The 23087-nt window shown below is 42.8% G+C and overlaps 1 protein-coding gene across 1 annotated transcript; it reads right to left on the reverse strand.

Moving 5' to 3' along the window:
• Positions 1-2498: 2498 nt before the first annotated feature.
• Positions 2499-9927, reverse strand: LOC311132345 (uncharacterized protein). The gene is made up of 3 exons (XM_084165590.1): positions 9677-9927; positions 5148-5603; positions 2499-4237 (listed from the first exon to the last, which is right to left on the reverse strand). Exons 1-3 carry the CDS (start codon positions 9840-9842, stop codon positions 2610-2612), a joined length of 2250 nt encoding a protein of 749 aa, XP_084021716.1. The 5' UTR covers positions 9843-9927; the 3' UTR covers positions 2499-2609.
• Positions 9928-23087: the final 13160 nt, after the last annotated feature.

A 23087-nucleotide genomic window follows, 5' to 3' on the forward strand; every position in this document is an offset into this window, starting at 1 on the left:
TATCATAGGCTATGTATTAGATAACGGCACAATCATTTGGGCTCATGAAATGTATTATAATGTATGGCTCAGGTAGCATCAGGTTTGAATTTTCATGCCGATCAAAGTTCTAATCAAATCCAGACATAGTTACAGTGCATTCATAAAGTATTCAGACCCCTTGACTTTTTACACATTTTGTTACAGTGGGGAAAAAAAGTATTTAGTCAGCCACCAATTGTGCAAGTTTCTCCCACTTAAAAAGATGAGAGAGGCCTGTAATTTTCATCATAGGTACACGTCAACTATGACAGACAAAAGGAGAAAATTTTTTCCAGAAAATCACATTGTAGGATTTTTAATGAATTTATTTGCAAATTATGGTGGAAAATAAGTATTTGGTCAATAACAAAAGTTTCTCAATACTTTGTTATATACCCTTTGTTGGCAATGACACAGGTCAAACGTTTTCTGTAAGTCTTCACAAGGTTTTCACACACTGTTGCTGGTATTTTGGCCCATTCCTCCATGCAGATCTCCTCTAGAGCAGTGATGTTTTGGGGCTGTCGCTGAGCAACACAGACTTTCAACTCCCTCCAAAGATGTTCTATGGGGTTGAGATCTGGAGACTGGCTAGGCCACTCCAGGACCTTGAAATGCTTCTTACGAAGCCACTCCTTCGATGCCCGGGCGGTGTGTTTGGGATCATTGTCATGCTGAAAGACCCAGCCACGTTTCATCTTCAATGCCCTTGCTGATGGAAGGAGGTTTTCACTCAAAATCTCACGATACATGGCCCCATTCATTCTTTCCTTTACATGAATCAGTCGTCCTGGTCCCTTTGCAGAAAAACAGCCCCAAAGCATGATGTTTCCACCCCCATGCTTCACAGTAGGTATGGTGTTCTTTGGATGCAACTCAGCATTCTTTGTCCTCCAAACACGACGAGTTGAGTTTTTACCAAAAAGTTCTATTTTGGTTTCATCTGACCATATGACATTCTCCCAATCCTCTTCTGGATCATCCAAATGCACTCTAGCAAACTTCAGACGGGCCTGGACATGTACTGGCTTAAGCAGGGGGACACGTCTCACACTGCAGGATTTGAGTCCCTGGCGGCGTAGTGTATTACTGATGGTAGGCTTTGTTACTTTGGTCCCAGCTCTCTGCAGGTCATTCACTAGGTCCCCCCGTGTGGTTCTGGGATTTTTGCTCACCGTTCTTGTGATCATTTTGACCCCACGGGGTGAGATCTTGCGTGGAGCCCCAGATCGAGGGAGATTATCAGTGGTCTTGTATGTCTTCCATTTCCTAATAATTGCTCCCACAGTTGATTTCTTCAAACCAAGCTGCTTACCTATTGCAGATTCAGTCTTCCCAGCCTGGTGCAGGTCTACAATTTTGTTTCTGGTGTCCTTTGACAGCTCTTTGGTCTTGGCCATAGTGGAGTTTGGAGTGTGACTGTTTGAGGTTGTGGACAGGTGTCTTTTATACTGATAACAAGTTCAAACAGGTGCCATTAATACAGGTAACGAGTGGAGGACAGAGGAGCCTCTTAAAGAAGAAGTTACAGGTCTGTGAGAGCCAGAAATCTTGCTTGTTTGTAGGTGACCAAATACTTATTTTCCACCATAATTTGCAAATAAATTCATTAAAAATCCTACAATGTGATTTTCTGGAGAAAAAAAATCTCAATTTGTCTGTCATAGTTGACGTGTACCTATGATGAAAATTACAGGCCTCTCTCATCTTTTTAAGTGGGAGAACTTGCACAATTGGTGGATGACTAAATACTTTTTTTCCCCACTGTACGTTACAGCCTTATTCTAAAATTGATTAAATTGTTTCCCCCCCAATCTCCACACAATACCCCATAATGACAAAGCAAAAACCAGTTTTTAGAATTGTGCCTGCAATTCCTGCAAACACAGGAAACCCTCGTTATGGTACACCTGCAATGGCTGCCAGGTATTGTGATGCAAATATTTCAAATTTAAATTGTCATTCTATTTCTATAGAATTTACCACAGGTGGACGCCAATCAAGTTGTAGAAACATCAAGGATGATCAATGGAAACAGGATGCACCTGAGTTCAATTTCGAGTCTCATAACAAAGGGTCTGAATACGTTTGCAAAAACTTCTAAAAACCTGTTTTCGCTTTGTCACTATGGGGTATGTAGATGACGAGGGGGAAAAATAATTTAATACATTTTAGAATAAGGCTGTAACGTAACAAAATGTGGAAAAGTCAAGAGGTCTGAATACTTTCCGAACGCACTGTATATTGCTGCCAGCTACTTTACAGGGTAGTGAACAATAGAAAAAACGACAGTAAAAAAAAAAAGACATTAAAAAACCATCCCACTTCTCACATTCCAATTCAAATCACATCCCTACAGACTCAGGGGCCTGTGAGGGCGGAACATTCCAAGGCCTCTGCTGTAAAATCACTGAGTCTCAAAAAGCGTTCAGCTGCACTCACAATGCCATTTTTCTCTGCTTAGTCCACTCTCTGTGTCTGTGTACAACATTTCTTTATTTGTCTTGTTTTCTTTCTTTGTGGATGTTGTTTTTACATGCTTTTAAAATGTAACAATGTTCAGCAGATTAGTCTTCTTAGTGAAACTTTCACCAGACTGAGCGGCCATGTTGTTTCTCTTCTGTGTGAGTCAGTTTATGAGCATTTAGGTTCCCCCTGACATTGAAGCTTTTCCCACAGTCACCACAGCTAAACGGTTTCTCTCCTGTGTGAGTCCGAATATGATTGGTTAGGTTTCCCTTCTGATTGAAGCACTTCCCACAATCACCACAGCTAAATTGTTTCTCTCCTGTGTGAATCCGTTCATGCTTCCGTAGGTCTCCATTCTGACTGAAGCTTTTCCCGCAATCACCACAGATAAATGGTTTCTCTCCTGTGTGAGTCCGTACATGCTTCCCTAGGTCTCCTTTCCGACTGAAGCTTTTCCCGCAGTCATCACAGCTATATGGTTTCTCTCCTGTGTGAATCCGTTTATGCCTGACTAAATTCTTTTTGAGACTGAAGCTAATCCCACAGTCATCACAGCTAAATGGGTTCTCTCCTGTGTGAATCAGTTTATGCATGGATAGATTCTTCATGAGACTGAAGCTTTTCCCACAGTCATTACAGCTAAATGGGTTCTCTCCTGTGTGAATCAGTTTATGCATTGTTAGATTCTTCTTGAAACTGAAGCTTTTCCCACAGTCATCACAGCGTAAAGGGTTCTCTCCTGTGTGAATCAGTTTATGCCTGGTTAAGTTATCCTTGAGACTGAAGCTTATCCCACAGTCATCACAGCTAAAACGTTTCTCACCTGTGTGAATCAGTTTATGCCTGGTTAGGTGCCCCTTCCGTTTGAAGCTTATCCCACAGTCACCACAACTAAATGGTTTCTCAACTGTGTGAGTCAGTTCGTGCATGGTTAGGTTCCACCTTCGTTTGAAGATTTTCCCACAGTCACCACAGCTAAATGGTTTCTCTCCTGTGTTATTCTTTATGTGTTTGGACAGATATCTTTTGTAATTCAAGGTCTTGCAACAAACGGGGCAGGTACAGGATTTCTCCACGGGATTCCGTTTACAGGTGGAGTTGTAGCATTTTTTGTGGCATTCAATGAGTCTCTTCTTGGTGAGAGTCACATGTCTCTGCATGTCAGCTTTCAAATCAAATGTTTCACCACAGTCATGGCAGCTGTGAATTTTTCTAGATGTGATGCTGGGTTTCAAACAATGTTTCTGCAATGGTGGGCTGGGATCCAATGGTGGGTTGTGATCCAATGGTGGGTTGTGATCCAATGGTGGGCTGTTGTCCAGTCCTACTGGGTCGCTGCTTACGGCTGAGCTGTGGCTAGAGACATTGTTTTGATTATCTGGAGGGTCACAGGGAATGTTGAGACCCTTTAGATGAGTCAAAGTGCCAAAAGGTTTAAGATCTACTGGTTTAGAGTCACTCTCTCTGTTCTCCACAGTCTGGGTTTGGGGAAGAGTCAAGGACCAAAGTGGGTCCTCCTGATCACATTCACTTTTCACACAGGAAGGAGTGAATATGGAGTCTTTGGTATCTACGAGCCCTTGAAGCCGCTCTTCCTCCTGACTGGTCTCAAGTTCCTCCTGTTCCTCTTTAATCTGTGTGGGCTCTGGGTCCTCCTGCCCCAGACTGGGGCTCCACTCCTGCTCACAGTGCTGCTGCTCAGGGGGAAGCTCCTCTCCAGAGACAGCGAGAGAGGACTGGAGGGAGTCTGGAGGGTAGCAGAGGAGGAACAGAGGTTACCTTTATACCAGAGAATTAAATAGAACACTTGAATTATATTCATGCATCTATACAGCCTTTAGACATGCCTGAGTGCAGATATCTAGCTATTGTATTGGCTGTCATTCACACACGCACTCTCAGGCTTGGGTTCTCATGTCAATTCCATACTATGTAAGCCAATGTGTATAAAAGTCCCGATACTCTCTCTAACTGTTAATAATCCTTACTTTCCATACGGTTTTGGAAACCTTCGAAACTTTACTTTTTCATATCACCCCAAAATACAGTGGAGTCAGAAGGGCAACATAAGGACCAACTTTCCGGAAAATAATCAGAGTAAATTCAAATATAATTTTATTCAACATTTGTCAATGGAAAAATGTTTGACGCTGCTGTCCAAGCAAGGGAAAGCATTGGCAAATCGGTGCTATTTTCATCCATTCACGGTAAGCGTTAAAAAACTACTTCTTAAAATTGTTTAAATGGTGATCACAGAAAGCCTAAACAGTTTATTAATTGAGTAGAAATGTAGCTAGATACTCAGTGGCCAGTTTATTAGGTACACCACCCCATTCATGAAAATGGTTAGCTCCTACAGACAGTGAGTCACGTGGCCGTGGCTTGCTAAATAAAGCAGGCAGACAGGCATTCAGTTAGTGTTCAATTGAACGTTAGAATGGGCAAAACGAGACCTAGGCAACTTCGAGCGTGGTATGATCGTCAGTGCCAGGCGTACCGGTGCCAGTATCTCAGAAACAGCTGGCCTCCTAGACTTTTCACGCATGACAGTGTCTAGAGTTTACCGAGAATGGTGCGACAAACAAAAAGGCAAACGGGGTCAGACGCTGTTCTAGAGGGTGTACCTAATAAACTGGCCACCCAGTGTAAATACAAACCTATTCTACATAATTTTATCTCCGGTTTGATCCGCAGCAGTCTCCTTAGCCAATCATTCTCCTCCTGGTACTCCGCTACCGTTTTCTCAACTGCCCCGAAAATCTCCACAGCAGCAGACGCCGTTAAACGCTCATTTAAAAACACATGAAACGACTGTAGTTTTGACATTTTCAGTCGACTGAGAGGGGGGTAATCAGTTAGTACGGCTTCGTGAAGTGGGTCCTCCTGATCACATTCACTTTTCACACAGGAAGGAGTGAATATGGAGTCTTTGGTATCTAAGAGCCCTTGAAGCCGCTCTTCCTCCTGACTGGTCTCAAGTTCCTCCTGTTCCTCTTTAATCTGTGTGGGCTCTGGGTCCTCCTGCCCCAGACTGGGGCTCCCCTCCTGCTCACAGTGCTGCTGCTCAGGGGGAACCTCCTCTCCAGAGACAGCGAGAGAGGACTGGAGGGAGTCTGGAGGGTAGGAGAGGAGGAACAGAGGTTACCTTTATACAGTCTTTAGACATGCCTGAGTGAACAATTACCCTTTTTTTGCGTGTGTGACGCAGACAACTATTTAAAGGCCCACAACAGAGAAAAATTAACCTGAAAGATGATGCACAGAGCTAGAGTCCTGCATCGGGTTGGATATCTAAGGTTCCCTGCGGTTTACCTGCAAATAAATCCGCTGGCGGGTGGAATTAAATAATTTTTTCAACCCGCGGGTCGGCTTGCGGTTCAGAACAATTATATTGCGGGTCGGAAAGGTTTTCGATCAAGATAATATATTTTTTACAAACCGAGGAGCTTGTTGTGTTGCGAATTCCATTCTGTGAGCGGTGAGGCAGACATATAGGCTACCAGCCACGCACCCAGTGGATCAGAGAACTCTCCATTATTTGTGTGGTGTTGAAACTTGTTTCATCCCCCCACCTAAGAATATGTTGCCAAGTCTAACCTACTTTCCCTGGATAGCCTAGCTCAAGTGAAAATGGCTAATGTAACCGGAGAAATAAAAATAAAGGCTATGAAATACACCATAGTGGAAACAGGTGCTGCGCGAGTGAAATCCCCGGTTTGGTGTGGAAGGATTTTGGAGTCATTGTGGACAAGGACAACAACCCAGTAGATAGATACACAGCCTGCAAAAAGTGCAAGCAGTTAGTTGTTGACAATAGGCTAATTCAATTTATTATCAGTTAATTATTACGTTAATTCAGGCTTTCGTTCATTTAGACCATAGGCTGGTAAAAAAAGTTTCAGTATGCCTATAGTCTACGAAATAAGTGTATTTCTGCAACCTATATTGAATTGGGAATTGTTTATTTAAGTTTCAGTTAAACGATTTGATTATCTAAACAATATTGAATGTAAAGGTTTTGTTTTGTCGGCTATAGGCTTTCATTAGGTAAGAAGGGTAATTAGAAGGCCATTTTTTTCTAGAGTGATTGTGCTGCATCTCATAAAAAATGTATTGTTCTTAATTCATGGCATGGTTTCCTTTTATAAAAATGTTGAATAGACACGCAGACAAATGTATTCATGCAGGGAGGGGAACAATACCTACTACTCTGAAGTCATAAAAACTATTAAATAAATGTATGTTATTTGGCGGGTCATAGATCAGCTCTCAGAACAATTCTATGCAGGTGGGTCAGGTTGCGGAGAAAAATCTGTCCTGATGTCTGGTGGCGCTCGGAATTGATGTGGCCGGCATGAGGCGGGTGCGGCTACAGAAAACTGACCCGTGCAGGATTCTACCCAGAGCTTTCCCATGATGCACAACAATTTAAGTCAGTAAGTCATAGTGCTGAGCGATTAGTGCTTTTTGAGGTCGGTTTGATTTCGGCTCGATTATGGAAGAAAAAAAATCACCGTTTTCGATTTTGGTTATATTTTTTTACGTTAAATACACTATGCATTATGTAGGTTGAATGCTGTAACAACACAGAATAAAGCAATTAATAAAAGTCCCATGATGGCCCATTACTTCTTTATTCACATCACCTTACTTTAATAAAATACTTCAGTTGTTGTGTATATTACATTTGTTTTATTTGATGTCTATTGTGTAATTCCAAGTCATCATCTCATCTCTATAGAACTAATGACAATGCTGTCTGATCAAATCCCTATTTCAATAGTTCTTCAAAGTAAATAAGGCTGAATCCCAACTATCAATCACTTACAATGCCTTCAGAATGTATTCACACCCCTTGACTTTTTCCACATTTTGTTGTTACAGTCTGAATTTAAAATGGATTACATTTAGATTTTCGGTCACACACAATATCCCATGATGTCAAAGTGGAATTATGGTTTTAGATTATTAAAAAAAAAAAAAAAATGAAAATGAAAAGCTGAAATGTATTGAGTAAATAAGTATTCAACCCCCTTGTTATGGCAAGCCTAAATAAGTTCAGGTGTAGAAATGTGCTTAACAAGTCACATAATAAGTTGCATGGACTCACTGTGTGCAATAATAGTGTTTAACATGATTATTGAATGGCTATCTCATCTCTGTACCCCATACATACAATTATCAGTAAGGTCCCTCAGTCGAGCAGTGAATTTCAAACACAGGTTCAACCACAAAGACCAGGGAGGTTTTCCAATGCTTCGCAAAAAAGGGCACCTATTGGTAGATGGGTAAACATAAAAAAAGCAAACATTGAATATCCCTTTGAGCATAGTGAAGTTATTAATTAACTTTGGATGGTGTATCAATACACCCAGTCCCTTCAAAGATACAGGCGTCCTTCCTAACTCAGTTGCCGGAGAGGGAAGGAAACCGCTCAGGGATTTCACCATGAGGCCAATGGTGACTTTAAAACAGTTACAGAGTTTAATGGCTGTGATAGGAGAAAACGGAGGATGGATCAACAATATAGTAGTTACTCCACAATACTAACCTAAATGACAGAGTGAAAAGAAGGAAGCCTGTACAGAATACACATATTCCAAAACATGCATCCTGTTTGCAACAAGGCACTAAAGTAATACTGCAAAAAATGTTGCAAAGCTTTTTGTTCTGAATATAAAGTGTTATGTTTGGGCAAATTCAATACAACACATTACTGATTACCACTCTCCATATTTTCAAGCATAGTGGTGGCTGCATCATGAATTCACCTTTCAGCAAGACAATAACATAAAGTACAAGGCCAAATCTACACTTGAGTTGCTTACCAAGAAGACTGTGAATGTTCCTGAATGGCCGAGTAACAGTTTTGACTTAAATCTAGGGCAAGACCTGAAAATGGTTGTCTAGCAACGATTTTTTCTACCCCAATTTCGTGATATCCAATTGGTAGTTACAGTCTTGTCCCATCGCTGCAACTCCCATACAGACTCGGGAGAGGCAAAGGTCGAGTTCTATGCGTCCTCCGAAACACGACCCTACCAAGCCGCACTGCTTCTTGACACACTGCTCGCTTAACCTGGAAGCCAGCCGCACCAATGTGTCAGAGGAAACATCATACAGCTGGTGACTGAAGTCAGTGTGCATGCGCCCGGCCCGCCACAAGGAGTCACTAGAGCGCGATGGGACAAGGACATCCCAGCAGGCCAAACCCTCCCCTAACCCGGACGACGCTGGGCCAATTGTGTACCGGATCAACAACCAAATTTGACAGAGCTTGAAGAACTTTCAAAAGAATAATGGGCAAATGTTGCACAATCCAGCTGTGGAAAGCTCTTAGAGACTAACCCAGAAAGTCTCACAGCTGTAATCGCTGCCTAAGGTGCTTCTACAAAGTTGACTCAGGGTTGTGAATACTTATGTAAATGAATATTTTTTTATTTCATTTTCAATAGATTTGCTAAAATGTCTAAAAACATGTTTTCAGAATTGACATTTTTACAAGTATCGACTGATGGTGACTCAATGTTGTTGCTAGAAATCGCGCGACAACTTATGAATACTCAACTCCGCCTCAATATAAGTGAAGGGAGTTGAGCGTTCCTCACATAGAAAAGGGTTAGGGCGGTTTAGCTAAAATGCTACACCGGCTTACCGATTCCTCCTGCAGCCCAATCAGCCACGCAAAATGGTCTTACTTGAGGCAACAAATCTGCTGATTCGCTTTCCATACACCCACTTCAGTTGATCCACCCTCTTATTTCGCCATGCCCACTTTCAGACACACTCCATGTATAGCCCAAGTCCATTTCAGGTAAATTAACAACCTAATGTTCATATCCCAGGTCAAATTAGTTAGCAACAGCACTCTAGGTAGCTAAATGTCCCCAAATTAAAATAGTTGGTTCAAAGTTCGTTTTTATATTTGAACCTGCTGTGTCCTGATCGCATCTGGTGTGGATGGACAAAATCAATATGCGCGTGCCCGTAGTCAACATGTAATACCGACTGGGACGATATACTTAAATATTCAGTTACCTATGACTCCTCTACAGAGCGCCTTTATTCATACCTAAGAATTTGTAATTTATTCAATGGTTTATTTAATCTCATAGCTTATATAAGCTACACATTCGCAGCTAGAAGCTTCATTGTTCTACATAAGAACCTTGCTGTACATACAAACCTATTCTACATAGTTGTATCTCCGGTATGAACCGCAGCAGTCTCCGTAGCCGATCATTCTCCTCCTGGTACTCCCCCACCGTTTTCTCAACTGCCCCGAAAATCTTCACAAAAGCCGTAGCTAAGTACTCATTTAAAAACACACGAAACGACTGTAGTTTAGACATTTTTAGTCGAATGAAAGTTGGATACTGTATTCAGTTCGGTCAGTGGGTCTTTACTCCACACAAGGAACGCAAAATCAAAGTCGTCTCCGATTCTACTTCCGTGTTGTCGTGGTGGCGAACACAGAAACACAGAACAGCGCCACCAGGTGGATAGGGGTTTACTGCTGTGCAAGGTAGCTTACAGACCATCAGAAAGAAACAAGCAGACAAACGGTGGTTATCATAAATATAGGATGATCTGGGATAATTAATTATTCGTCAGGAGTGAACTGTATATCATTACTTCCTAAATTATTAAATAAATATCATGAATGAGCAGCATTAGGTCAACACATTTCAGAAACACTGAACACAAATGCAAGGAGATATTTTCTGGAAAGTATATTTTGAATTTATCAATAACATCAGTCAGACCATTCTCTCATCACCCTGAGAGACATTCCAAAACCATATAGGCATATACGCATCAGCAACCACAGCAAATGAAGTCACTGAAACCCTTAACAAAGAGTTGCAGTCTGTTTTGGAATGCGTGGCCAGTAATAAACTGGTCCAGAACATCTCTAAAACTAAGAGCATTGTATTTTGTACAAATCATTCCCTGAATTCTAGACTTCAGCTGAATCTGGTAGTGAATGGTGTGGCTGTTGAACAAGTTGAGGAGACTAAATTACTTGGTGTTACCTTAGATTGTAAACTGTTATGGTCAAAATATACAGATTCAATGGTTGTAAAGATGGGGAGAGGTCTGTCTGTAATAAAGAGATGCTCTGCTTTTTTGACACCACAATCCACAAATTAAGTCCTGCAAGCTCTAGTTTAATCTTATCTTGATTATTGTCAATTCATATGGTCAAGTGCTGCAAATAAATACCTAGTTAAGCTGCAGCTGGCCCAGAACAGAGCGGCACGTCTTGCTCTTCATTGTAATCAGTGGGCTAATATTAATACTATGCATGCCAGTCTCTCTTGGCTAAGAATTGAGGAAAGACTGACTGCATCACTTCTTGTTTTTATAAGAAAGATTAATGTGTTGGAAATTCCAAATTGTTTGCATAGTCAACATACACACGGCACTGATACACACTTACCCCACCAGACATGCCACCAGGGGTCTTTTCACAGTCCCCAGGTCCAGAACAAATTCAAGGAAACGTACAGTATTATACAGAGCCATGAGTGCACAGAACTCCCTTCCATTTTATGTAGCGCAAGTGAACTGCAAACCTGGTTTCAAAAAACAAATAGAGCAACACCTCACGGCACAACGCCTCTCCCCCATGTGACCTACTTGTTGTGTGTATGTACTGACATTTGTAACCGATAGACGCAAACACACACACACACACACACACACACACACACACACACACACACACACACACACACTACATGTTAATGTTTTTAAATATATGTAAATTGTAGTCTGTTGTCTGTAATGTCTTTTTCGTTATGTGTGGGACCCCAGTAAAACTAGCTGTCGCCGTTGGCGTCGGCTAATGGGGATCCTAATAAATCAAATCAAATCAAATCAAAATCCACATCCTGCCCTTTTAGTCCTTCTGACAGAACATCTCTTTGTCCTAATTTTCTTTCTTTCAGTTTTCATTCTGTTTTCTTTCTTTGTGGACTTTACTCACATGCTTCAGCAGATACCCTTTCTGACTGAAGCTTTTCCCACAGTCATCACAGCTAAAGGGTTTCTCTCCTGTGTGAATCCATATGTGCAAGTTCAGGTGTCCCTTCTGATTGAAACTTTTCCCACAGTCACCACAGCTAAAGGATTTCTCTCCCGTGTGAATCTGTATATTCATTTTAATCGGTTAAGAGTTCCTTACGGTGAGTTTTTCTGGACGTGGTGCTGGGTTTAGAATATTGTTTCTGCAATGGTGGGCTGGGATCCAATGGTGGGTTGGGATCCGATGGTGGGCTTGAATCCAATGGTGGGTTGGGATCCCAATGGTAGGCTTCTGTCAAGTCCTACTGGGTCGCTGCTTGTGGCTGAGCTGTGGCTAGAAACATTGTTCAGGGCTTGACATTAACTTTTTCAGCCATTAGTCTGAGAAGTAGGACTGATCTTTTTACTTGTCTGACAGCTCAAGTCACTGTTCTATGATGCAAGGAACCACTTCACAAAATACAATTCATTATTATCACTGGTATTGACAACGGAGGGCTGCTGGTCTCTGGTCCAATGTATTGTACCTCCTGCTGCTGTGGCCTTGAGCCAAGCACTTAACCCCTCATAAAGTAAAATACTGCAGGGTCATTCCACCTAAAAAATAACAAGAAAGGATTTTGACACCCACCATCTCAGATTGTTCTGAAATTGTTTCTGTTGTTAGAAACAGATAAGATTAGCATTCCTGCAACATTATTTTGTTGAAATGTAATTTGATCTCTGAGAAATTAAACGAATCGATTGCACCCAAATTGCCCATTTTAATTTATAGGATTCATATAATATTCAATAAATATAGTACCTAACGAGTATATAGTATAGTATCAACTCCCTATGTCTGACAAGTAGTATGGAGCTGCGGCTCGGAGTATTGTTTCTTCATCCTATGTAATGTATTCCCAGTTAATTTTGTGATGTTTTTTCCCCTGATCGGATAAATTAGTCATTGAAGTTGGTAAGAATCCCACCTTAGATCTTATATATTTTGTTCTATGATATAATCTTCATCAGCTAACATGTAATCAAAACAAGCACAAAAAGGCTTCATAATTTATAAAGGTCATGTTAACTGACTGATATTATCTTATAGAACAAAACAAATAATATATCCTAAGCCTTAACCTCAGACCTTATTTTCGGCGTATATCCCAAAACCCCATTCTTTCCACATTAATTTCCCCCATAGGAATGGCCAACCAACCAGAGGAACCACTTTAGTTCTGGGTTAACAATAAAGAATGATAGAGGACTCATCATTGTATTAGTCCTATTATGGCATCTGTGAGCACACGGGCAGCACCATTGATTGAGGCCATCTCCATTTTTAAGTAGTCCATTCTATTTTTCTACTACCTCTATGAGTTGGTAAACAAACTGAAAGGGTGCATACTGCCACCTGGAGTGTGTTGTTTGAACAGGTATAAAGCCAAGATTGGCTATTTACTGCCAACTGCAGTTGTGTAATCTTTGCCCATTAGTATAATTCATTGGCTGATCGCTCCTGATGACCTGGATGGAATTATGTGATCCTTCCTTAACCCATAGGAAGTCCCACCCAGTTGACTACTTAAAAATGGTGAAATTCCTCAATGACGCTGCCCATGTTAAAACAGGCTTTTGGGCACTACAGTCCTCTATCATTCTCTATGGGGTTAACCGAGTTTAGTTGTGACTTTAAAGTGCAGTTTTACCAACAAACTGAAACCAACGCTAGAGGGAAGTGAAAGCACACTTGAACTCATGTTGCAGGTAACTCAGCCCATTGTGTCCTGTGCTATTGGGTACACACACACACACACACACACACACACTTCTACAACATCACAACCAACAAGTTGATTTGCCTCCCAGAAAAATAATGTACATTTTCACCTATGCCAATTGGCCCCAACCTCAACTCTATCGGACTGGCAATACAATGAGCAGTGCAATTACAGTTTTTTCTATATTTTTTTCTATCCGTTTTTTGTTTGTTTAATTTTTGCTGGGATGTGGTACATTTCAAAACTCTAAGCACAAAAATACAAACACATCATCAAAATGGCTCATGTTTCAAAACTCTGAGCACATTTTCAATTGACTAAGTACAACAAACAAATTCACTGTGCCAAATCAGTCTTTCAATTTGAATAGATATTCAATATAAGTATCTGCTTTTAAAAATTATATATTCACTTGGCTTTTGATTTTCTTGTAATTTGTTAACACACAATTCACTATCACTTCATCAAACTGCACAAAACTGATAACTACTAAACCTGTTTCTTGGCCCAAGCAAGTCTCTTCTTCTTATTGGTGTCCTTTAGTAGTGGTTTCTTTGCAGCAATTCGACCATGAAGGCCTGCTTCACGCAGTCTCCTCTGAACAGTTGATGTTGAGATGTGTCTGTTACTTGAACTCTGTGAAGCATTTATTTGGCCTGCAATTTCTGAGGCTGGTAACTCTAATGAACTTATCCTCTGCAGCAGAGGTAACTCTGGGTCTTCCTTTCCTGTGGCGGTCCTCATGAGAGCCAGTTTCATCATAGCGCTTGATGGGTTTTGCAACTGCACTTGAAGAAATTTTCAAAGTTCTTGAAATGTTCCGTATTGACTGACCTTCATGTCTTAAAGTAATGATGGACTGTCATTTCTCTTTGCTTATTTGAGCTGTTCTTGCCAAAATTTGGACTTGGTCTTTTACCAAATAGGGCTATCTTCTGTATACCCCACTACCTTGTCACAACACAACTGATTGGCTCAAACGCATTAACAAGGAAAGAAATTCCACAAATTAACTTTAAGAAGGCCTGTTAATTGAAATGCATTCCATGAAGCTGGTTGAGAGAATGCCAAGAGTGTGCAAAGCTGTCATTAAGGCAAAGGGTGGCTATTTGAAGAATCTCAAATATAAAATCTATTTTAATTTGTTTAACACTTCTTTGGTTACTACATGATTCCATATGGGTTATTTCATAGTTTTGATGTCTTCACTATTATTCTACAATGTAGAAAATAGTAAAAATAAAGAAAAACCCTTGAATGAGTAGGTGTTGTAAAACTTTTGACCGGTAGTGTACGTGGGTAAAACTTGCATCAGACACAAGGCATGTATCCTCTGTTGCTCTTCAAAAGGGAAATAGCTCAAAAGCTAAGGACTTGTAGGACATAGCCATGACTTTCGGGGTGAAGGCCGCATTTGGACACAACGTCACCATAGTCACCTGGGGCGAATTGAGTAAAGGAAGGGTGTACGGATAACGCGTGGAGGTCGCCAACACGTTTAGTCGAGACCACAGTGCTGAGCAGTGAAGTTTTGTAGGAGAGGATCTTCAGATCCACCGACTCCAGAGGCTGAAAGGGGGAAGCACACAGTGCCTCCAAAACCAGCGACAAGTCCCATGTGGGCGCAATAGGTTTAGAGACCAGTCTGAGATGATGTACATTTACATTACATTTTAGTCATTTAGCAGACGCTCTTATCCAGAGCGACTTACAGGAGCAATTAGGGTTAAGTGCCTTGCTCAAGGGCACATTTACGTCATTTAGCAGACGCTCTTAAACAGAGCGACTCACAAATTGGTGCATTCACCCTATAGGCAGTGGGATAACCACTTTACAATTTTTGGGGGGGGGGGGGGGGGTAGAAGGATTACTTTATCCTATCCCAGGTATTCCTGGGATAGGATGTAGACCTTTCAGGAACCACACCACCAGGGGGTGAGCCCCCGGTGAGGTTCAGTCAATTTCAACATGACTCGCTGAGATGCAGCCATGTACACTTTTAAAGTGGAGAATACACAGAGCACTGAAAAGGAACAAGTCCTATATCTTGGCACCAGAGCTCAAACGCTTGCCACTTATACGCATACAGCCCTCTCATGGAGGACGCCCTTGCAGACTGAATGGTAGCAATAACATTTGGAGGTAAACCTCTAGTCATCAGATTGGCCCTTTTAGGGGCCAGGCCCATAGGAACCTCTGGCCTCGCTTGCCAAACCTGCCGTGTGCCTGGGACAACAGATCCCTGTGCAAGGGAGTTTCCATGGGTCCCCGCCTAAAATGTGAATGATCTGCGCTAACCAAGGCTGCCTGGGCCAATGGGGAGCCACAAGAATCGCCAGTGTCCATTCCCAACGGGGCACTCGGGTCCCTCATCCAGAGAAATAGACAGCACATTTTATTTTGACGCAAAGAGATCTACTTTGGCCCTGCAGAACATTTCAAATATCTGGGAGAGCCTCCACTCCTGAGAGAGAGGGTCCCACCTGGTTAAAATATCTGCATCCGAGTTGAGGCAACCGGGGTCATGCGTTGCCCAAAGCAAAAGCATGTGCGCACTGCTGCCCAGCGATAGGGAGCGAGTCAAGGTTAGGAGGGAGAAAGACAGTCTCTCCCCATCTGTTGATACTCGCCACCACTGACATATTGTTGGTTCTGACCAGCACAAGCCGGCCCTACAAAAACAGGGGGAAGCGCTTGAGCACCAGATATTCTGGGTAATTGAAATATGGTGCGCTCCTCACCAGTATCCAAACCACCCAAATTGAGTTGCCTTCGTACAGCGCACCCTACCCTCGGGGGGGATGCGTCTGTCGTGATCACCTTGCAGGATACAACTCAGCCCATGGGAGCCCCCTGACAATAGCAGAGGGTCCCACCACTGGGCCATGGCCCGTAGGCCTGACAGGGACACCCGAAGTGACCGACGTAGACTGTGAGATGTGTCCAGGTGAGTGGCTAGCGTTGGAAGGGCCATATCAACAATAGTCCCACGGGAACGACTTCCTTCACAGAAGCCATCATCCCTAGTAGGCATAGGCACTGGCGATAAAGCATTGTGTGACCCAGACAAAATTTGGCAAAGCAGATCCCGAACCCGGACACCCTCCGTGGGGATAGAAAAGCGTGATACGCGAGTGAGTCTAGCTCCAGACCCAGAAACGGAATGCGCTGAGAGTCAGACGGCTCTTTTTCTGGTTTCTTATGAAGCCTAGAGTCTGAATATGGGACAGTAGTATGGATGTGTGTAACACTGCTTGCCCCCTTGACTCCACTGCCACCAACGGCTCTTGAGCATTCTGAATTTGTAGACTGAGGTGCTTGCTGAGTCTAGAATGGGAGGCAAAGTCGAAGATCCAGCAGTCACGGATTTTTGACATAGGAACCACTCGGATTGCCTGCTACTGGATACGGGAGGATATTCCTCCCTCAAAATGGGCACTGAGGTCTCGGTAACAGTCAGCGTGATGAAGCTGCAGAAGTGTGGGGGACACAACAAATTGTAGCCTGTACCCTGACATCACTGTTGGCATGATTCAGGGCGACATTGCTCATGCGTGCTATTGGTCGGAGCAGACAGCGAGACTCCCGTGAAGTGCCATCTGAAAGGGCGGGATGCCACCTTGTGGACTGGGAGAGATTCGTTCTTCTTCCATTTCCACCACTCTTGACAACCGTGTGTGGAGAAGGAACACTTTTCATCGAACTCACATACAGGACACAACACTTTTAACACCCGTGAACACTGTGGAACTCAGCAGTAAGATGTGTTCCGGTAACTGGCTGGCACACAGCACTGGACCGTGGACAAAACGTTATCGTGGAGGTTACCCTACCGACCAGTCATAGGTACTGGCGACAAAGCGCCTTGTAACCTAGCTGGGAATGGGACAGACAACTCTGAAAAATGGACCCCTTCTGTTGTAACAGACATGGGCAATTCGTAATTGAATCTAATTACCAGGAATGAAAAGCGTTGAGATGAACACAGACAGCTCATTTGGGGGCTCATTTGAACCATAGAGACTGCGTGTGGGATGATAGCGTGGTCGTGTCCAACCCTGCTCGTTCCCTCGACTCCGGTAACAACAAGTCATCGCCTATAGAGCCCATAACCTGTATCACTAGACACCTCATAGGAACTACTGAGCTACAGGTAGGAATCAGCAAAGAATCCCAGTACTGAGCCACCTATGGGGGATATGAGGGAGGGGTGCCCCCTTGTGGACAGTGACCCAACTTGTCACTTTCACCCTGGGGAGATTGATATACCCCTTGAACCCTGTGAACACCGTGGAATGTGGAGTAACAGAGGAGGCAACATTAAACATGGACAAGCTTCCAACGTACCTTGTGCTTCTGCGAGACTGTATAGCTTGCATGAAGCCCGGCCCCTTTAGGGGCACAGGAAGTTCTGGCAATGGCTGACGTAGAACCCGGTTTGCCAAATGTGGGGGCACTGTTGTCACAGTAATGTTTTTGCGGAGGGGCACACTGGTTACCCCAGCCAAGTGCTTGGGGGGTGACTTCTTCATCAGAGGTGCACGCAAACCCTGTTTCCTTCACTCCCTCCAACTCCAGGAACTGAAAATAGGAATGGGGTTGCCATAACGGTGGGGGAAAGCTAGTGAGTTTCACTGGCCAGAAGCTAAGCATGCTAGCCGACGTTAGCCAGGTGGCTTTTTCGTATAGGCTAGCTAGCCTCTTTGACCACAGCATGGTCCATTTAGAATAACCAAGCAACCTAACGCTACATATACTAAACAAGAGAGCTACCCCAGCAACTCCACCGTGGGGAGGCAGGAATAGCTAGCAATAGCTAGCTCACCTCGGCGAGTTAGCCAACCTGGCTAGCACGCTATGCAGCACTCATTTAGCTAGCCTGGTCCCGAAATTCCACGTAGGACCATATCACTGAGATGGGACTGGACCCTTCATCAACAAGTCTGGGAAGAGAGGCAAGCGGTGCTTAGGCAGACATAGGCAGCGGGGGGTACCCACCAAACCTGGCCGCCCTCTCTCTTCAAGTAGCCTCTCGTAACCAGCTACAGAGCGCACAGGAGCCGGGTTGGGCGCATGCAGCCACCGCATACCCCACGCCCAGGCAGACAAGACATTTGCTACGACCACCTAATCCATTTCCGCTTTCTGCACCTCGGTCCCAGCCAAGGTACCGGCATTCCGGGAAAGGGATGTCGCCATCGGTAATTCCAAGCTTCCTCAAGAATGCTACACGTCTTTCCAGGGAGTTTGTACGCAGTATGTGCCAGAGCTCCAATCACAACACGTTTTCTGTAAAGATGCAAACGTAGGCCAATCTTTGCTAAAAATGTATTTAATTTATTTAACAGAAAATAGAAGTTGCACACCATCAATACCCCTGCCTGCGCTGTTTGTTAGGGACGATGGATGCGATGGGTGTAGATTGGGTCATCAACGGCGGTCCCTCGCAGTCCAGACCCAATGTGGTGGTAGTGTTGGTCATTGATCCACTCCAAACTGTCAATGCATAAATCATTAATCAAAATTGTGTTGATATTGCAAGAAAATATTATTATTTCACATAACCATACCACTACCGCTACTCTACATGCTTAATTCATGACGACTAACTGGAACAAGCTAAGTTAGTTCGCAAGCTATCTTATATTAACTAGTAATACAAAATATGCCTAAACGTTTTGAAACATTAGCTGTCACCTTGAGGCTTGATGGGGGTAAAACATAAATCCCTGGAGGGAAGGCAATTTCGTTATTTGTTAGCTAACTAGGCTACCCGTTAGCTTTTACCCCCCTATCAAGCTTAGCTAGCTAGCCCTACTGGCTGCTGGCCAAATTAGCTTCCGTTCTTGATTCTAGTTACTAAGATAAATAAAACATCTCAAATTAGCTACTCACTTTAGCATTCATTTATGTTGGTATTTTCTGAACAGCTTCTCACTTCTGTGTTTCTCCAGTTGTCAGTTCGACCACACACTGTTTAGACACTCATTTGTGGCGCCCAAATAAAAAAATGACAGTTGGAAAATAGGTCATTCTTGTTGCTAGGCTACCAGTTACAGTGCTTTTAGCTTGCGGTTTTCATGCGCCTTTCTCCAGAGGGAATACAACAATTATAGCTAGTGTCTAAAAGAATGATATGTATTTAATATTTGTCAAATTATTGAGCATGTCCTGAACTTAAATAAAAATCAGAAATTGTCCTTATTTAGTATATAAAAATGCATATCAAGATCCTGATATGGACCTCAGTCAAGAGCATATGTGTATGTCTATAGAGAAAATAAGATGTCCACATAGGCCTATCTCAGGATATCTAATGAGTCAATATCTTGCCATACCATCTATGATATCCAGAGGGAATCCAAAAATGCTTGTGCATGAAAGAAAAATATTGATTTCATATTTGATTTCATATCAAAACGCATATCAAGATCCAGATATGGACCTCAGCCAAGAGAAGCATATCTGGAATCAATATAGCTTCATATCTTGAATGTGCTGAAAAAAACACAGATATGCGATGTATACAGTCAGTATTTGTCAACATGAAGAGAGAAAACAGGATGTCACATATCTCAGGATATTGAATGAGTCCATATCCGGCCATAGTAAATGTCCATGTGTGATATTCAGAGTAACCCCAATATCATATACACACCAGCCATTTTATTAGGTACACCACCCCTTCACGAAAGTTGATCGCTCCTACAGACAGTGAGCCATGTGGCCGTAGCTTGCTATATAGAGCAAGCAGACAGGCATCGAGGCATTCAGTTATTGTTTGATTGAACGTTAGAATAGGAAAAACAAGTGACCGAAGCTTTCAGCGTTGTATGATCGTCGGTGCCAGGCACGCCAGATCCAGTATCTGAGAAACGGCTTCCCTCCTGGGCTTTTCATGTACGACAGTGTCTAGGGATTACCGAGAATGTAAAAACAAAAAAACATCCAGTGGGAGAAAACAGCTCGTTGATAAGAGAGGTTGAAGGATAATGTCAAGAATTGTGCAAGCTAACAGGCCAGCCAGAAACACACAAATAACGGCGCAATACAACAGTGGTGTGCAGAACGGCATCTCGGAACGCACATCTCGTCGATCCTAGTCACAAATGGGCTACTGCAGCAGACGACCATACCGTGTTCCACTCCTATCAGCTAAAAACAAGAAGAAGCGGCTCCACTGGGCACGCGATTTCCAACACTGGAACATTTAGGATGGGAAAATATTGCCTGGTCTGACGAATCCTGGTTCCTGTTGCGTCATGCTGATGACAGAGTCAAGATTTGGCATAAGCAGCATGAGTCCATGGTGGTGTACTGGTGTGGGGAATGTTTTCCAGGCACACGTTAGGTCCCTTGATACCAATTGAGCAACGAACGTTTCCGACACCTTGTAGAATCAATGTCCCAAAGAATTCTGTCTGTTCTGGAGGCAAAGGGGGATCCGACCCGTGACTAGAAGGGTGTACCTAATAAACTGTCCAGGGAATGTTTGTCTTAAAGACACATCTGGATTCAGAATTTGTCAGGATATGGCGCAAATCCACAAAATATGCGTTGGAAATGGTCTGTATTCTCTAGAATATCAAAAACCTGTCATGTAACGATATCCCCTGATATGGACCCTTTTCGCCCAGTGTCTCGTTTCCAATTGTTTGTTTTAGTAGCGTGAATCGTTCCTGTTCACACCGAGGTAAAGAGTGGAATAAATTGAAAGAATTGATCTGAGCCTCACGCTTATCACCTGTGGAAGGCAGGGCTTCCAGCAAGGCACGGATTTCATTGGCCTTGTAAGGCGTGAGTTGTAGTTCCTTCAACCGAAGTCGCGAGAGTGCGGCTCCCCATAGCATGTTAGACCGAAGTTGACTGACTAAAAGGGTACTGCTGAATAGTGTTCATTTTTATATTTTATCTATATGTATCAATTTGACATTAATTTATGTTGGAAGGTAAAACCTAATCATACATTCCCATTCTCCATCACTCAGTGTGCTTCAATAGGACAAACTGGAAAGTGTCACTCTATGTGCTACCATTTATAATTATAGTGTAGTGTACAAATGCACTGGTGAAATACCTGGGTTGTATATAACAATATTTTCCACTTATTATCTGAATTTCATACACTGTAAGCTGATGAATTTCAAGCAGAGAGACAGGCAATACTGTATCAGTTGACAAGTCAAGTAAAAAAAAAGTGATCTTGTACAATGTTGCATGGGGCAGAAATGGCATACAACGCTGTGCTACATAATCTTTTTACATTTCTACAATATTTGTCCTACATATGTACTGTATAAGGATAATGAAACTGTAAGACTGACATATTTCTCAACATGCACACAACCTGCCATTGGATAGAATTATATAAAAAAATTGCATGTCAAGTTCTAGTCAAATACGGTATGGACAATTTTATTTACCATCTACTATTTTTTTTTTTCAGCACTTCAAAAAGAACAGTTTTGAAATGTATATCTTTTTTTGCTATTGATTAAATGGTAGAAAGAATGACTAAATGGTGATGATGTATTGGCGACTAAACAAAATGTGCTCATGGTACTTCATGGACAACTTTTTTGTATGCACAGTATGTCTCAGGGGTTAAAGATGTGTGAAACCCCAATAAATGCACAATTAAAGGTTCTGATCATAATATAGGGGACATTACTACCCACTGGGCACAGACGTCAGTTCAACGTCTAATTTTGATTTACAGTTGGTCACCATGTCATTGGATTTAGGTTAAAAGTTGGGTGAAAAAAATACAAAATTCCCTTAAATGTATGACCTTTTTGCAAATCCAATCAGTTTTCCACATTGATTCAACATCATCACATAGATTCTTTTGTTGAAATGACATGGAAACAACGTTGATTAAACCAGTTTTTGCACAGTGGGTAGTGTTATCAGTTTAGAATTTTGTACTTAGAGTTTTTTAAATATACCACTTACATCTGAAAAATGTGTCAAAGTGATAGAAAACATGTGTAACAGAATAGTCAGCGCTGGCTATGGAGCATAGAATGAATGATGAATTGATAGATAGCCTGTAACGTGTGATACAAGCACTGACATGTGTGAGGATGCTGACAGTGTCAAGAACTAATATGGGTCACCAGATGAAATGTCTGTTGATTTACAGACGGTAGGCCATGTCATGTCAGTGATTATCTCGTTTATGGAAAGGCTGGGGGGAGGGGTTAGAAAGTCCCCTCTCATTTCCAACGTTTCTCTAACTGCCTCTTCTCCTCGCCACCGTTCCCTCACAGACAATGGCTGTGTCTGCAAACGTAATGCATCCTCCATCCATGTTTCCTCAATTACTCTCAAAGGAGCGCATTGGAGGAGTGGATCTAAGGTCCCTCCGTCAGACCTCGTCCTCCAATGAGCTTTTAGAGGAATCAAGGAAGGCGGAAAAAAGGATTGGACAGCTAGTATTCAGTTTTCAGACACAGGTTGCATCCGAAATAGCGCTCCATCCCCTATAGTGCACTACTTTTGACCAGGGCTCTGGTCAAACTAGGGCTTGGTCAAAAGTAGTGCACTGTATAGGAAAAGGGTGCCACAAATGATGAGATCATAAGGTCCTTCTGCCTGCCACAAGCCCATCACAGAGCAGGAACTGAGGGTGACAGAGGGTGGGAGAGTTCAGCAGGAGCCACTGCCCCCTTCACCACAGGAAGCAGTATGCTAACACATAGTGGATGACAGTGTGCACTCCGCATTAAAGCCCTGCCGGAAACAGGTGCCCGGGACTCCATTGTTCCTTCCCTCACCAACACCCGGACCCAGAGAGTG

Source organism: Coregonus lavaretus (assembly GCF_964263955.1).
Source record: "Coregonus lavaretus genome assembly, chromosome: 7".
NCBI classification, from domain to species: domain Eukaryota; kingdom Metazoa; phylum Chordata; class Actinopteri; order Salmoniformes; family Salmonidae; genus Coregonus; species Coregonus lavaretus.